This window comes from Rhea americana, unplaced genomic scaffold (assembly GCF_003343005.1).
Source record: "Rhea americana isolate MKP2758 unplaced genomic scaffold, rheAme1 scaffold_50, whole genome shotgun sequence".
In the NCBI taxonomy this organism is placed as follows: Eukaryota; Metazoa; Chordata; class Aves; order Rheiformes; family Rheidae; genus Rhea; species Rhea americana.
In genome coordinates, this window is record NW_028186646.1 from 2,738,619 (window position 1) to 2,757,198 (window position 18,580).

Genomic DNA, 18,580 nt, shown 5'->3' on the forward strand with positions numbered 1-18,580 from the left:
GTAGAGGACCTGAGCACAGCTGTAGCTTCACATAATCTTAACAATGTGACTAGAAGTCCGAAATATTTAGTATCTTATGGTAACCCACTTTAAGAATCCCATTATAAGGGCACACCCTTGGATCGCTCTAACCCTCCATCTTACACTGTGATATGTCAGACGATTAGGGGCAGTATCTCCCTTCAGGTAAAAGGAAGTGTCTGTCTGAAGCAGCCTTTCTGAAGATGTCAGCTGCCACTTGCATTTACTTAAACAACCAACAGCTGTGGTATAATGTCACGCTGCCGGTGCAAAAAAAGACTAAACACAGTGAGAAGCAAAACCAGAGTAATATCATTTGGGAGAAAGAAGGGAAACCTACATAATTATCCCCCTTTGGTATAAAACAGGGACTGTAGCAACCCTAGCCACGGCTGAGAACACAGAGGTGACAGATGATGTTTACTTATCGTATTGCTCCATTAGCTTTAAGTGTTAATTATCTTAAAGATCACATTTAGTATGATTGTCTTTCCTCTCATGTTAGAGACCGTACTTCTGCCAGAGACCAAAAGTGCTTTCTTTCTAGGCTACAGATAATTTCAATGCATCTTGACTAACATTCATTTTTGAGGTAGTACTCATTTACTTTGTATTGCTGGCTCAAAATAAAAATAAGGGAAGTGAGCACAATTAAAAGTACGCTCACTGTAGGTATATATATATATTAAAAAAAAAAAACTAACAACAATAACAAAAAACATGATTTCATTTCTGGGTAGATCTCCAAAAAGAATCAAATCCTTCTTTTAAAGGTCAACTCACATTCACTGGTAAAGTCAAACTTTCATAAATGGTTTATAACAATAGCTATAAACTAAAGTGCTTCAGAATTTGCTGGACAATTTTAGTGATAAGATTTACAATATTCTGAATTTTTGCTAGTGCGAAATGCCATGAGATTAGAATCAGTTTTATACAAGAAGGGCAGAATGAACATTTTTCTTTTTCAAAAGAAAAGTATAAAAAGCATCCTGAATTAACTTGACATTCTGTACTCATTATAACTTGCTTATATTTTCCTTCAAATTTACTATTTCTCCAGTAACTAGAATAAAAATGGAGTTAAGTTGCACAATACTGCAGCACTAAAAAAATAATTCCAAACTGATGCAAACAGAAAAATGTTTACAATCATACAACTAATGAAATTCACACTTCACTTCAAAGTTTTAGCCCTGCAGATTCTTTTTAACACAAGGCAGATATGTAGAGTCATGGAAAAATGTAACAGACTGCTATATAATCTCTACAGTAACTACATAACTTTCACATTTATGTCACAAATTTAATGCCCTACTGTTTATCTAATAAATGCTAAATAACTTATGAACATTTATGTGCTCTATGCAACAGTGAACTTATTGACCAGTGGATGCCAAAATATAAAAGTTGATACACAAGACAAACTATTTTTTTTAAAAAAATCACATTTTCTGTACAATTCATGCAAACCGTGCACAATGTGGTAACAAGAACAACATTTGCAAAACTCTCCGTTTAAGGATGAGCTTTTACAGCAACAGCAGACCAGTATTTAGAAAAGTCTGCAAAAGTGAAGAAGTCCATGGCAACATAAAATGCAAAAATACTTCCAGCATTTCATTTTTCTTGTAACAAAGCAGGGATGTTGATGTTCCAGCCAATAGCCTGACGATCAAATCCACATGTAAACAGGTTACATATTGGATGGTCCTCACTCCATGCAGAGCAGCAAACCATTCTTCTGTGGCCCTGTAACAGTTTAGGAGATACTAGTATTACTTCAGATATACTTTGAAAAGGTTTTAAGTCAGCAAGGTAATGTGAACTGTAGGCTTTTTTTAAATACTGATAATTTATATTTTGCTAAGGCTTAGCATGTATTCCAAACAAATTTTACATTCAAAAACTTTAAATTAAATACAATGACTCAAAATGAAAACATAATAATGCTCAAGTTACTTTTTACAAATGGTATTTGGGAATCCTAAGGTCTTAGTTAGGTTCATCTTTATAATGATAATATTCCTCAGTGTCAGCACTGGGCCCATAATAACAGAAGCATACCAACAAGCCTATCACAATGTTAAAGTTTTTCCAGGTAGGTCTGGCTATTTACCATTTTGCTTACAAATGTAAATTGAATTTTGATTTTAGCATTTTCATTTATAGAAGCAATCTTAAAATAAGGCATTACTTGCGGGTAACTACTTTGCTATGAGTTTGCAAGATGAAGTGCTGATTTTATTGTTCATCATATTCATAATACAGAAAGGATAATAATAGAGCAGGAAGAATGTTATCCCATTACTGAGAAAAAGCAGTGCTGAATCTATTACTCAAATACAATAGCATAAGAAATGCCCCAAAGAGCATTTTGGGCAACATTCAAGTAAAAAAAAAATGTCATGTTTTCTGTAGTGCCTGTCTAGGAAATACTAAAAAAAAATTAAGACTAAACATTTATTCACTAAGACTAACCAACAGGTGAGTGTTTAGTCTCTTCTCTGTTTAGGTGAATGTTCTTAAATTTTTCTTCCCAAATTCTGTCAACAGTGGCTGCATTCACTCACATAGCTGGTCGCCATAGATTCGTGAGTGATATAGGAAGGACATAAACCACTGCTCTTACACGTTATTGTGAAACATACTGTTTATAAAGTACGTGAAATATGCCACAAAACCAAAGCATAAAAAAAAAAAAAAGAAAGAAAGAAAGAAAGAAAAACACCATGCACACACGCTCAAGTGACATTAGATAATTAACTTCACCTACTCTAGTTTGTTCCATTAGTGTTTTTCACTATGCAAAGTAGCACCACAAATGTACAAATCTTTAGTTTGGAAAAAAGGAATGATGATTTGGTACTTGGTCCCAAATACCAAATATTTATTTGCATAAGCATGGAGAAGGGGAGCAGAATCTATCACAGTATCACATGAAGTGACCTCACTTTTTTTTTACTTCTTTAAAAAACAAATTAAATATGCTGCAATTGAAACAAATATGAAACTTCAGCAAGTTATTTTCACATCAATAGGTTAAAACACATTTTGAAGGCTCTTAAATATTTTTTGTTTCATCAAGTTTAGACACTAGTATCGCTATAACAAGGAGAAAAATTATGATGAAATTCAGTTAACTGAAACCACCTTTCTGATTTCAATTAAAAAACAATCCAAAGGATGTTACTTATTTGCATGTTGGTCATTTTCAATAATTAACATTTCTACAGACAAGCTTCCTTCAGTATTTCTTAGCTTTTAAGCCAGAGCTAAACCCTAATTTTAACCTTATATGAAAGGGAAGAACAGACACACTTTAAGGCTATAAAATTTCAGTTACCTGTCTATTACTGCGAGGGAGGCGTGCTAATCGCACTCCTGACATGTCAAATAATCTAACCTGTCGGTTGTCGTGTGGAAGGGCAATGATTCTTTGACCAACACATACATTAATCCTGCAGAGAAGAGACAAAAGCAGGTTATGTACAAAACAGTGAGCCTGGCAGAACAGATTTTGACAGTACGAGTTTCAGTTCACATAAAGTGATTTTTCCCTGGTAGATTTCAGAAGCAGAATTAAGTACACTAAACCACTGACATGTTTTCTGTAACACTAGATGCTCAAACAGGCTTAACCTCTGTACCATATATACGAATCCCAGAAAAGCAATATGATGCATCTATTAAAAATGCATTACTCGTGTATTTGTGTATTTTATGAAACAACTTCAGAGCTTTTTCTAAATCTAATGAATTTCACCATACAACCTTAGTCACCAAATTAAATTTATATTCGATGAATTAAGACTAGAAAATTCTAACTCAAAAGTCTGTTTACCTGTTGACTGCAGAGTCTGTACGGATAGTTGCAATAGGAGACCTCATGTTTTTCAAATCCCAGACTTTTACAGTACGATCGTCGCTTCCAGAAACAACATTGTCTCCCACAGTGAAAACTGCTGATGTCACAGTGCTAAATGATTAGGAGCAAAAATAGGGTCAAACTCTAAAAATCTTCATTAAACTAACGTCCAATTTAAAGTTCTGTTTCTGTTCCTGTATTCCATTTAAAATGTTTACCTTGCATTTTTGTTTAAAACTAAAATAACTTGAAACATTAAACCATCAAGTGAGGATTTAAGAATAAAACATATTCCTACAAGAAGCCTTGTCACTTAAGACCTACAGGGCTAGGCTGGTCAAAGCGCTAAGAAAAGAAGCCCAGAAGGAAAAAGTCAGTCTGGAGACACCTCTCACATTCCATTTGTCCTAATATGAACTAAATATAACACAATATAGTTTTTATTGGGATAAATTTTCATAGTTCAGTCTCAAGAATTCTTAATTCACTTATATAGTAATTAATGTCCAGTAAGTATTCAGATAATCAAAACAGAATCAGTAGTATACAGTAAAATTTTCCTTCTTAGGTCTTTTGAAATCAATAGTCAAATTCCTGTATTTTCCATCCAAAGACTCTTTTTTAAAGTTACCTCAAGAACGTATATGATTTATAGCATAGACAAAAGAGATCCAAAATTCACAATTTGAGATAAAATTAATACTATTTTGAATACACAGCTAAACATGCTATAATACACAGCTAGAGCTTTAAGTATAACTCTACTAGCAGTAACTCTCCTGATTTCTAACATTCCTATTCTACAAGTATCTAAAGTCTGATAGTAAGATAAGAAAAATGGCAAGTTGTCTTGAGAGAGAGACTCCCAAGAATCTTTTGGGTGATCTTAAGCGCAGCATGTTACTCACAGGAAAGATTACATACAGAATTTTATTATAGGAATAGTATACCGTTGAATGTGAATAATTAATTCTCATGATGAGGAGATGTTTTTTCAAATCAACTTTTACTTGTACCTGTTGTTCCATATTAAGCAATTAAAGTTTCTGTGCTTATTTTAGTACTATGTAAATTCTCAACTCGTAAAAAAAAAAAAAAAAAAAAAAGGTTGTTTTCTGCATACTGTACTAACAAAGCATTTTCATCTCTCCCTAAGATAATTACAAAAAGACTTCTCACCTCTGTTTTTATAGATTTCATTTAATAACCTATCTTGTAACTTGGGTCATGCACATCAATTTCGTAGAATTCAGTAATTTTAATTTAAGTTGTCTTTTGTTACTGTCACTTTGGTTGTTCTGCAGAAATTTGAATTCATGTCCTATCCAAGCTGCTGATTGAGATTAGCGCTAGCCAGGTCACAACGGACCACTTTATGCAAGCCTCTTAATTTAAATTGACACCAAATTAAGTTTTAATTAGGATGAAGGCCCACTTTATTCATGATACCAAGTTTCCTAATGCTTTATTAGAGCACAGCTAAGCCACCAGGGAGATGATTATAATGTGAACCAAAAGGTCTTTGCCTAATCTTCTGGACTTTACGAATCTGAGTCAAAAAGTTAAAACGTATCATGAAAGCTGTAACTGATGACTCTCTTTCATTAGGCACCTTAACATTTGGGAAGCTCTATCACTTCAGGATAGAGCTGGCATGTTCCAAGAGCACTTATCTTCCATCCACCTGTACTCCATAAACTTATTAACAGCTGCAGATCTCTCTTCACTACTTCTTTATCCAGGCTGCAAAATATCTCAGTAAAATGTTCAAATTGGAATTTCCAAGCTCATCCCCTGCACACAAATTCTTTTCCCCCAACCTCCAAAAGGAAAAGGGGAAAAAAATGCACTGTAGTTGCCACCATACTCAATATTAAAATGCAGCATAAAGAAGGACTGAACATTAAAACAGACAATCAAAGCATTACGAACTCTATACCCAGCAGAGTTCGATAATATGTACAAATTTTATCAAGTCTATGTTAGTACAATTTTTCATCTCTTTTTTCCTAGACTAACTGGAAAATTCAGAAAAAAACTAGCTTTGTGCTAAAATTTTCATACCTCTATCCATTCGAAAGAGACATTTCCAAAGTTGAGTTAAATTCTGCTTGTATTTCAAGAGAACAGTTTGCAAAATTGATCCTTCTAATATTACTGGTGACAATACCAAGAAAAAACTAACTTAAAATTAACTTTCAGACTTGCACTGAACTCAGTACTGTAATACATTTGAAATAACTCTATTTGTAAGTTTGAAATTGGCTATGAAATACTTATGTATTTTAACGTACACTGTGGGACTTTCCTTGTGCACTTCAGCAGAAGGAATCCAAGACAGAAATAAAAAATAAAATAAAATAAAATAAAATAAAATAAAATAAAATAAAATAAAATAAAATAAAATAAAATAAAATAAGGAGCTTTGAACACAAAGGCTAGCTATATAACCAGGAAATGAATACGTAGGATCTGCTACTAACACAAAGATCTAATTTGTTTTCCCATCATATATCTTATTCCAATTACAGTTGTAACATGTTATGAAAATGTCTCAAAATAATCCTCCAATTTCAAATGCTTTTTTCACAACTTTACACAGCTTTACAACTCTTTGATCTCATATTGGTTCTCCTTTATCACTTGTCACTGTCAAATCTGGTTAAGATTTTCTGACTACATAAAATTCTCTTTCTTTGATTTATCATATTTCACATAAAAACATTCAGAAATATTGCTGTGCAAACAGAATGCCAATTCAACCCTTTCTTTTCCTGTCAAAAGAGAAACATTTTCAAACAAAAAATACTTCCTTTTCTGTATTATTTCCACTGTAACTATAAATTCTGATACTACTGGATAAAACAAGAAAAAGCTTATAAAATAAAAATGCAATGAATTTTTCCTGCAGTTCTCTCTGATAACCGGACAAATGATAGTAAGCCAGAAGGAAGACTGCCAAGCCATTTTCAGTGACATCCTTAAAGAAGTTTTGTAGCCCTGCCCCTCTACCTACCACCTAAGCAGTTCATCATTTTAAGACACTGCAGTCTGGAATTTGCATGTATGTGTGACTTGAAAAAGATTTAAAAAAAATAAAAATAAAATAAGGAGCTTTGAACACAAAGGCTAGCTATATAACCAGCTTTTACTGAACCTAGAGTTTACAATCAAGAATTTTAGTCCCATAGTTTCAAAGCAAAAAATCTGTATCTGTACTGCATAATACAGTGCTACACCTGATTCAATCCTCACAAATTTTCCATTTTCAAAATACAACTGCAAGCCTAAAAGTTTTAAGTAACTTCATACCACGGCTAGCGAGGCCAAGAGCACATCGCTCTCCCAAGACTGACAACTTGGGGGAAGTTACCAGTACTCGACTGACCTCTGCCTAGCAGTGCTTTCAGTGGCCTTAGTACCAACCAAGTGCGAGAAGTTTCTTTATGTGGAACACGGTCATTTAAAAAACAGACTGACACTTAAATTCAAGGACAGGTACAACTGACACCACTAAGAAACATGAGGAAACGCTGTTGTCATAGCTTTTCTTAGGCATTACAAATCATGCTTTGCCTCCCATGCTATTCCAATTTAAGACTGCTCTCAAGATAAGACAGATGCCTCTCACCAAATTTTAAAAATATTTTTTGAATTAAGACAAAAACAACAACACAAAGAAAATCCACTGTCTACTCAGGAACTAAAACAGGATTTCAGTCCAATTTAAGGAGGAAGGAGAGGATACAGGAAGGAAAGTCTGCATAGGGAGAAAGAAGTTGGCACAGCAGCCAATATACAAATAATCCTTCAAAAATATTCCCTTCCTAACTCCACCCACACCACAAAATTTAAAGGATTTGTTTCTGCATTTTCTTCTGTTTTTACTCTCTGTTGATATTCGCCTTCAATTTGTTCTAAGCAGGCTGAAACTGTAGTTAACATCCTCTTGGCTAAATTAATAATTGTCAACAAAAGATCATCAGACCCTGTGTTAATGGAATGCTAGAAGACATTAGGTTTTTAATAACTCAAAAAGATGACAGGTATTGTAGGACATTAAAAAAAAATTGGCAAAGAGGAAACAGTCTTATGACACTTTAAACCATGGGTCCCACAGGGAGTTTGGTGTGCTACTACTACTCTCCCGAAAAGCTTCAGACTCCGCCAAACCCCAGTAAAACTCATTTATCTTGTCGCGGGGAGCAGCCGAGCGTGTACTTCCAGCTGACAGCGTGGCACTTTCTCACCACACACCACTGCCCGATCTGGAACATCCTGCTCCCTCCGTGGGTCTCAATCAACAGCAAGACGGTAATGCTCGCACTCCTCATTAGGCCGAACAGCTGTCTCCCCAGTCACACTGAGACACAAAACTGTTTTGCATAACAATCTGCTGAAATTTCACACACAGGATAAAAAAAAATGATGTTGGAAATGTTGGACCATGAAATGCTGATGCAGAACACTTTTTGGCACTACATCAAAAAAAATTTAACACTGTTCTTCCCACTTTGATACACAGCTTATACCAAGATTTGCCATTAAACGCTAAAGATGGCCTGGTTCTGTGCCTGCAGAGAGGCATCTACTCATAAGCACCAACCTGCATGTTGGACTAGGTGTGGAAAAACTGAACTAAAACAGAGCCATCAGATATATTCAAAAGGCATCTCACTGTAGTTAAGCAGCAAAATTTGATCGCTCAGATGTGTCTCATATTTTAAATAATGACAATATTTTATCTAACCTAAACCCACAACTGGGACAGTCTTTTCCAGCCAATAGGTCACTATGCAAAGTGCATCTCCACACAGAATGGTCCATGGCCAGTGGATAATATGCTGGGAAACTAGGACACGGGTTTAAAACTTCAAGATATGGCCAATGTGTTGCTCATGTGAAAGGTAACATTAACATCACATTTTAATGCCTTCCTAGGCATTAGATGCTAGTTTGATAACAACTCCTTGGAAACTTTATAAAGTTGATTACTTATTATTGTGGCTTACAAACCCATGTTACATTTATGCACGTGCACCAGTGTTAGTCTAACACCACCTGAATTTTTTCCTGCTTTCTTTGGAGTTTCTCTAGATGGGTCAAAATAAAGGACGCATTTACTGAAAAATAAAACACACAAAAGAAACACCACAAAAAAACAGCTTATGATTGTTCCTATTCAAGTGCAAAATCAACCCTCTTGAATCAATTTAAAATTTTGAGAAACTGATCCTAGTTATAGGCATTTGTTGAAAATAGTACAAAAAGGGTCATAGGACCACCTAATCTGTGAAGTTTAGTGGCCAGTAACTGCTTCAAATATTAGTCCTTTTCTTCATTGTCACTGCAATAAAACCTTACAGAAAATGTTATGCCCAGATCTATTAAGGAAAATTAGGCAAATGCATACTCACCAAGTTCAGATACAGACACATGAACATAAACATAGAAGAAAACTTTTCAGAAAGTTTTGCCTTTCCCAGTCCTTACTAGGAGTCTTACAATTGTAAAGAATATTTTCATACATAAAGCTTTGGAGAAATGGGGGAGTAGAGGGGGAGTCAGAAAACAGAAAGAGACTCAGATGAGCTAAAGGCATGTAAAACTTGCTGACCCCTGCCTGTCTCTTTTTTAAAAGACTCACAAAGAAGCTACCAGTCTGAAAAGCTAAGTTCGACCAATTCAAGGCTGGGTTCTTCAAGTGTTAGCTGTTATGGCTGCTAATAGCTCTTCCACGAAAACTATTCAAACCTTAACATGCTTTATTTCAGGCATATATCCAGCAGGGAAACCAAACATATTTTACATGAACATGTTTAGAAGCACAAGAAAAAAATATTAATCCCAGTGCTTAAGCTCCTGGCTATAATCTTCATGTAAAGTATGTAAAGAATATGCCACATGAAAAAGTGGAATTGGAAAAACAGTGTTTGAAATGCAAGTTTGGGGCCATTGCCAGACAACCTGCAAAATAAAATATTTTAAAAAACACCCAACACACTCCTAAGAAACTGAACAACATAGGAATACTAACAGTAATAGATTCACCCAATGTTTCATAAGAAAAATTTTGCAATATTTCTTACAGCAGTTGTACTGAGAGATCCACACATGAGGAATGCCTAAGAAGGTATTCTTTGAGTAGAAAAGAGGTAGATAAAGCATCACTAATGGTATTAAAAGCAGAAGCAAGCACAGGAGTATCTCAAAAAGAAAAGATGGTTTAAACTGGTTGTACCCTACGGACAGTAGTCCAACTTGCAACATTTTGTTTGGCACTAAAGGCCTTCAATGAGTCCTCTTCACAGCCTAACTTTTAATCAAAGATAAATTTGTATGTCTAGAACTATCTTGATATACACTTTAACTTCCCCAAGAAAATGTGGCTGAAATCTCTAGTAATAACAATATCTAACAGTGACTTTGTAACATTGGGGATATCTAGAATGAGATACTTTCCAACAGGGATGTCTAATGCCATTATTGCAAGAATTTTTTTCCCTCATCACTTGGTTGGTCTTTACTTACTTGGTCTTCACTTGTACTTAAAAGCAAGCACATACTAGCATATGAAAATTAAATCTTAGGAATAGAGGATCTATAAAAGCCTACTGAGCTAGGCAAATTTGAGCATCCAGGAAACTAAAACAATCATTAGTCTCTTGATGCAGAATGCCATTTTGACATTAATTCTCAATTCACCAAATGTCAGAATTTAGCCCAGGATCGTAATCAGCTCCTGCTTAAATATTTGTACATTTTCTTAATTCAGATTTTCCAGCAAACAAAGGAATTATATTTCTCTAATTTTTAGAGAATAAAAAGAGATTTCATCACAACCTAAGTTTCTACTTACATAGAAAACAAAGATATTCAATATAACAGAAAGGCAAAATAAAATGTAATGCCTAGAATTTGAAGTCAGGCAGACTCAGACTAGGGAGACATAAACAGTTTAACAGGGAAGTTAGCTAACCATTGGGATGAGAAGTTTTCAGGATTTACCAAGGGCTATGTTGAATTCCTCATCACTGGAAGAACATAATATACAAGCCACAATTGTACTAAAATTATCTTGTAATTCAAAGTAGGCATTAATTCAAGAGGCATGCTGACCGTAACAGATCCCTTCTGACCTTGTTGTAGGAAGACTTTTTTCTTGAACTGTGCCACAATTGTCATGTGACTATATGAAATAGATTGTTCTGAGCACATAACAGCTTTCTTTATTAAAAACATCAAAAATCAGCGATTTCTTAGCCCATTTACATAAGCTATAAATAATCTTTCATACCTAGCATATATACATATTTTGACAGGCTATTACTTTATGGTACAAGGCAATGAACAGTAATTGCTTTGCATTTTTCAAACTCAATTAAATTTATAAAATCATACTGTGAATATAACAAGATACCTTAATCTCTCAACACATCAGGATCATTGTACTATATTTTCATAAGATACTGCGCTATTTTGACTAAATCTTAAAACTAATTCATTAAACAAGAAGTCGAAATTACACAACCCAAGTATGTCTTCAGCATGCAGATATGACGTATAATACTGCAGTGAACAAAACCTGAGTTCACGAGCAGTTTAGAGTCTTGATTTCCTTCCTCACATTTCAAAACCTAAAAATTGTTCTTGTACCAAGAGTACAGAGTTTTAAGAGACAGAAGAAAGAATGCCAGCCCTCCAACGTCACAGGCTGATACCTAAGAGTTTCTAGTCTCTTGTCTGAGAGGTCAGCAGGATTTGGGTGTTTCTGAACAGGGAATGCAATGCTGCTGAAAAGAGGGCCGCGGTCCCCCGGGTCCCAGGCTCGCAGCCAGCGGCAGAGCTGCAGTGCCATCTGCCGGACTGGTTCTCCCACTCGTGTTCAGGTAAAACTTGCAGGCTCCTTCACCATACGGCTGTGTGATCATATGCCATCAAACATTAAAGTATTTAGTAAAAATTTAGTAAAAAATCAAATCTTTTACAATAATATTCTCTAACTCTTGGTACTTGAAGCAATCTGCATCATCCCACATCACATTTTTGTATATATCACTTTGCAAAGCCGTGTATGTCACCTTTGAGCTTTCACACAACTTTTAATATACTCTATCAGTGTGACTAAGACAGGGTAGACGTGTTCAGGTAGAACAGTTATAAGAAGAAATATAAGATTTTTGAGGTGCAATATGGTGTGATAAATGTTCTACTTTGCACTCATTGAAATGATTGGTGTCTAGTTATACTGGTTAGCAGTTGATCTGGATGAAACATACAGGAAAAAAAAAACAGTAACTATATACAGCTCCTGCTTGGCAAGAAGCTGTTAGAACTCAGGGTTAACAATTTTACATCATTAGGGTTAATGCCGAATTTACAGAATTGTTTTTAAGATCTTATAAAGTATTAAAAACTTGGGAGGATATTTCAACAGACATTCAAGAAAGACAAAAAAAAAAGAAAGAAAGAAAAAAAGAAAAAGCTTTGATGAATCTAAAAAAGAAGAGTATCAACTATAAGAGAGGACAATGGAAGCAGACAAGAGTGAGGCCTCCTGCTTACTATCAAAAATAGAATTTTTAGATAGGCCACATGTCTACCTTGCATTCAGTTTTACTTCCAAAAATAGAATTAGTTCAACCTGAGCAGAAGATGCATCAATAGAAAACATCGAAAAGGTGCAGCTGTTCCTTAGGTAGTGAATCTAAAAAGGTAAATACCTGTCTGAGCAGTGCTATGGGGATTTATCCTCTATTCTACACCACTAAACTCTGCACTACGTATGTTTTCTGGTGAACAGCTAAAATAGTTTCCTTTATGCTGCTTAAGGTGAGAAGATTGTTAAAATGAGAGCAATTTAAACATATGTTGCCAATAACAATAACAGGCCAAAAATAAAATCCTTAATAGGAAGAATCCTTCTTGACTGTGAAATTCTGAGCTCCAATCTCCCTTTTGACCATATTTTTCAGTAAAATACCCATCTTCCATAACAGAATCACCGCTTCAACAAAATAATAAGCAAAACAATCTTAGACATTAATAGTAGCCACTTTGGAAGCCCTTAAAAGTTGGAGTGTCTTTGGCGAAAAAGCCTATGCCAATGTTAAGAACTAAGAGCATTCAAAGAGCAAAATGTAGACAAAAGACAAAACAGGCAAATGTAAACATGAAGACAGTTAAAAGTTGGAATAAGAGTGATATTGCTCAAGGTCTATACCATAAAAAATGAACTCCTTGATAATTTATAGATCTCAGTGATAGACCCTGAAACACCAGTTATCATCCCTTATGACATGCACCATCACCCCAGATCAATGTGATTTGATCTCAACATGTATATGGAAAGACACTAATGTCAATCATGTTCCTTTTTTCTCCAAAACAAGTTATAGGACAAAGTAATGAGTTACATCAGGTTAAAAAAAAAAAGAAAGAAAGAAAAAAATGCAAGCACCAACAGACATGTAAACCCTCAACTTTCACAAGTCCTTCTAGAGAAGAAGATAGAACAGCAGGAAGATAACAAGAAACAATTCTAGGATAGAGACTATAAAATTAAGCCTATTGGGAAAAGACAGCTATTTATACGGGACGATTGCCATTTATCAAATATTTATCTGGCTTGGGAGTCTTAGAGGGGATGAGTTGTTTTTTAAAAGAGGTTTTAATTCAGATAAAGCTTACACCTAATAGCTGAGAAAATGAGAAAATGGACTTAAACTTTGTCATAATCCAAACTACATATGCAAATGAACAAGAAATGGAAGTGTAAATAAATGTTTGGGGTTTTTTTTGTTTTTGAATTAGTACTTACAATCATCTTTTACTTAGAATATTAAATTTAGTTCCCTAAACAGTTAAGGTCAAACCTCCAGAACCTTAAAAGAAATGAACTTACTTCAGTAATATGTTTCAAAGTTTTCCATATATCCAAACTCTGATTAACAGAAAGGTAAGTCATCAACATATCATGGATTCTCATGACTACACTGTCTATATTCGACAGCAGCCAGCATAACACCTGGAAGTCTAAAGCAGTAACTAAAAGCGTTACATCAAAAAGATCATTGTTTTGACAGAAGGTAGTGATTAGTGTTCTTACTTTAATTTCTTTCTTTTTCTTTGCACAATTAGAAACTCTAGCTTAAAAAGTAATCCTTATTTTTTTTTCTGGTTCCAAAAAAGTAACCTTTATCTCACACTGAACACTGCGACAAATAAAGGGAATATGTTTCATCAACTTCACTACAGCAATATCCCTAAGCTCCAGACATAACTGATGGCAGAAAACAATCTTCATACCTTAAATTTTAATGGTAGTTTTTATCTAGACTTACCATATATAAGCAATATCACACCAAGAGCCCTGGCTGCTGTTTTGGAAATTAAGTACTGCTGTACTATATTTGAAGGAGGACAGTTAGGGGTTTCTGTGAAAATCAGTCTCATAAAACAGGGGAATGAACTTAGTACCTCAAAAAGAGCATAGGAACAGTTTTGTTCAGATTAGCAACTGAATATATTCATACTTTTGAATTTTTTTTTTTTTTTTTTTTTTTTAGAAAAAAACTATAAAACAAGTGTCACTTACTCTGTGTGGCCCTGAAAGACATTCACAGAATGGATAGAAGGATCTCTGAAATCCCACAGACGGAAGGTTGTGTCACGTGATGATGTCACCACAAGACGCTGGGTGGGATGTGTACAACAATGTGTTAGCTCTTGGTCATGCCCTACAACCACAGATGAAAACATATAAAGTAATGAAGTAAGACTTTTCATACCCACATACACTGGAATGAAATGTCAGTAGGACAAAGTTCCTCCTCCCCCTGCCCCAAACAATTCAGAATAATCATTCTGAATTCTAACATTACTGCTGTCACACAAGACAAAAATTATATTTAAAAGCAAAACAAACTATTACTCATTTCACATTATTAAGAGGCTGTAATTTATTGCTTCTTAATATACCTATCAATAGAGCAAAGGCAAAAGCATCCTGATACACTGCATACTCAGAAGAGTAAAAATATCATACTCAGAGCATTTGCAAAGTTGGGATTTTAGAAATCACTATAGCACTGAGCAGTAGCATGAGTCTTGTGCATGCTTCCTTTCTACTCCAGAGGAAAAACTTGCTTTTCCAAATGTTTTGGTATCTACAAGTAATCCCCCATGTAAAATAAATAAGCAGTTTTTTCTTTTTGAGAGTGAAGAGATACCTGTCAGAGAATGGACGAGTTCAGAGGTCTCTACATCATACAGATTTGCTGTCCTATCCCATGAAGCTGTCACAGCTTGCTTCCCCCCAACAAGCCAGTCAGCTGCTATGACCACTCCTTGATGGCTTTTCAGTGACGTTAGCGGGACTCTGACAGTGGGACAATCACTAGAACCGTCTCCATCTCCATCAGGTTCATCTTTATCTGAGAACTCAATTTCATCTTCTCCAGACATTTGCTGTAAAATTCAAGAGAAAAAGTATTAATAAATAGAAAGGAGTGTCTAATATATGTTACACTTTATAGCACTTCCCCACCCCCTTAATGTAAATCTGGGTAATGTAATTCTGTAAAATATAACCTCTTTAAGTACGTATTATCAATACTATCAGAGAGTTGACGGTTATGTTAGAGCTAAAAATTCTGGAAGGGTTTTTGAAATGAAGGATGCATTTAAACTACATTAAGTCACTTACTCATCTTATTCCTTCAACAGGCTGACAAGTCATCATATATTCCCTACACTGCATTACTCAAGTTTCATTTTAATAAATATATATTGAGGGACTTATTTCCTTTAAATTTTTAAAGGCGGTACATGCTGCTGACCACTTTTAATCTTTGAGAAGACCATCTTTTGCAGTCATTATTTTGATCCTAATGGATAAAATATACTACCAGACAAATCTTGATGCCAAAAACATCATCCCTGCCTGACAGTAAGTAAACTGGATGCAAAAATAATTTATTTTCCTACACCAGGAAGTATTAACATCTAAGCTCTACTTCACCAATGCAATTTTTTTTCTAATAGACTTCTTTTTCACCATGTTTTATTATAAAAAACAACATTTGTACTACTCTTTCAATATAAAAATGCTAAACCAAATAAACTGAATCAAATATTTTTCATTCAAGAGTCTAACCATGCATCTCATATTGTACATCCATCTCTCATCCCTACTCAGCTTATTAAGAAGCTCAAGCTATAAGCTATCCTGGTCTTCAGAATCTAGAGCAAGTACTTTCTAAGTCAAACAGAATTTGCCAGCCTACAGTAAACACTAACTGAACAAGTATCTAGGGACAAAAATGTCAGATAGTATGATGATGGCTAGTGAGGGTAAATTAGAAATCAAATTTAGTGATATAATTAAATAGGTGCCAAAAGTATGAATCTTTTATCAACAGTTCTCAATTCACGACAACTATAAGCAATATATGTGCCTCAAAAGTTAAACTACCAGAATTCAAGTAGTTTAAAAAGAACTTCATTATTCTTTATGATTTGGATTATTACAAACAAATTGCACTTGCCGCTTCATTTACTTAAACATTTATTAGCTTGAACAAAAGAGTCAATTAATGCACTTGCAGATTCTGTTCTGCACCACAGATCTTAGAAACACGAAAGGAATCTTTTTTGAAAGATAGACACTAAAATGTATCAGTTCAACTAAAGCCTTAAAATTTCACCTTTTGCAATCTTGAAATCATGTAATTTTTTAATTATGTAGAAACTTAACATTCAGTCTTATCATAACACCCATATCTGACAAAATTGCTGTGCAATTAGTTTAGTCTCAATAAGCTGATTGCTTACATTGCAGTCTGCAGTTGGCTGAGGTGTAGGCAACTGTACTATGTATCTCCATATGTGAGCTGTCTGGTCTCCAGATGCTGCAGAGGAAAAATGAAAAGAGAGAGAGAGAGAGAGACTGACTAAATATGAGTATTGCCACAAACAACAAAAACAGTTTTATCTTACATATTTGGCAACATTGTCTGAGTTCACATCTTTTTCCAACAGCTACTGCTAGACCTTTTTGGTAAGCAAGTCTCAACATCAATGAAATGGTTACTTCCTTGGCTTCAATACAGATAAGAACATAACTCAATATGCAAACTATAAGCAGGTGCCAAATCTATCTTTCCTAGAGTGAAATTACCACTTAAATAGTGTACATCAAAACACAGATATCACTAGCATTCTAATACATAACATTTGAAGAAAGTATTTAATTTATTAGCCAGTACCATCCTTTGTTTGCTTTTTCCTAAATTCACTGGAGTTCCTCTTCACTCAGTGATTTATTCTATCAAATGTTTTCATGTGGTTTTAATGAGAAACCAAAACCAGCAAGAATGAAGCTATTCTGTTTCCATCTTAAGCAACTGATCTTGTGCAGCAATGGTTATTGGCTCTGCAGCTACCATCTGATTTTAAACTTCCTCCACTGTTAAAAGAGACTTACCCACTATTATATAACAAGAAACACATAACAAAATTCTCTTTGTTGCAGATAAATCAAACATGCTCCTAATACATAAGTATACAATGTTGAGAGTTCTAGTTTTTTTTTTTTTGGGGGGGGGGGGGAGAGGGGGGAAGAAAGGAAAGAAAAACACAGTATTACGAGTCTCACAAATTTAGCAAGTGTAAAGTACATGAAAGCATTAGGAAAATCTTCTTAACTAATAGATGGAGGATGAAGGGTAGAAGAAAGGTGATCAGCCTTTTATGATTTCTGATGTCAGTACCCTGGGAGCAGAGTAGAGGGTTGTTGACAAAATATTGGTTTTGGAATTGCAACACTGACTACAGTTACCATCTGAAAATAGGAAAAATTAACTAGTCTAACATAAACCATTGCTAGCTGAGAAAGAAAGCATTCTGCTTCCTAGCTTCCTGTGCAGAAGTCACTGTAGATGCAGAAGAAAGTCATAACAGCAGTGCTTTAATTTCTAACCTCAGTAATAATTACCCTCATTTTACAACAACCTACCCAACAGCAGCAAATTGAATTCAGATCTCTTCAGTCCCAAAGCTAGTGCCCTAATTGCTGGACCTTACAAACTCTAATATTAAACTACATTAGACAGTTTTCAAACCCAAAGTGGTACTGATAATACTCTCAACCTTGAGAATGCTGTTACACTAACAGTAATACTTTCGAGGTGCTTTTTCTGCACATCCAACATCACAATATCCTTTTTCTTTAATTCTGGAAAAAATGCATTTCAAAAGAGTTAAACATATGATTTCAGGTGTGTATTTTGGAAGAGCTGAGCACACATGACAATGATATGTTAAGTACAGATGGAAAGATCAAGCTCTCATTAATTGTGTGTTAAAATATGCAGATTATTTCATCAGTGATGACACTGACAAGGTACCCGTGACAGAGAAGGGTTACAACACCAAAGAGATGCTAGTGAATGACATGCTTATTTTTCCATTTACAATTAACACAGCATGTGAAAAAAATGTACATACCTGTAAGAGCCACTTGCTCAGCTGGATGAAATTTTATGGAATTTACTGTGTAAAACAAAGCAAAGTTTTAAGCGAGTAATATTAAAAATTATTTCATAATGTTTTATTATTAAAAACACTGAGAAACCAGAAAGTCTTCAGTTTTAAGCAATTTTTTGAAGGTTAGCAGTCACTTAGGTGAGA

The 18,580-nt window shown here is 34.7% G+C and overlaps 1 protein-coding gene across 1 annotated transcript in view; it reads right to left on the reverse strand.

The window, feature by feature from the left end:
- Window positions 1-730: 730 nt before the first annotated feature.
- The window catches only part of WDR37 (WD repeat domain 37), a 37,218-nt gene continuing 19,368 nt past the window's right edge, over window positions 731-18,580 (reverse strand). Inside the window, exons 8-14 of the mRNA XM_085317686.1 lie at window positions 18,398-18,442; window positions 16,724-16,800; window positions 15,121-15,358; window positions 14,487-14,628; window positions 3,866-4,000; window positions 3,368-3,482; window positions 731-1,773 (exon numbers count right to left, since the gene is read on the reverse strand). Coding sequence (XP_085173812.1) covers window positions 1,642-1,773; window positions 3,368-3,482; window positions 3,866-4,000; window positions 14,487-14,628; window positions 15,121-15,358; window positions 16,724-16,800; window positions 18,398-18,442 — 884 coding nt within the window. The 3' untranslated portion in view covers window positions 731-1,641. The remainder of the gene's footprint in view (window positions 1,774-3,367; window positions 3,483-3,865; window positions 4,001-14,486; window positions 14,629-15,120; window positions 15,359-16,723; window positions 16,801-18,397; window positions 18,443-18,580) is intronic.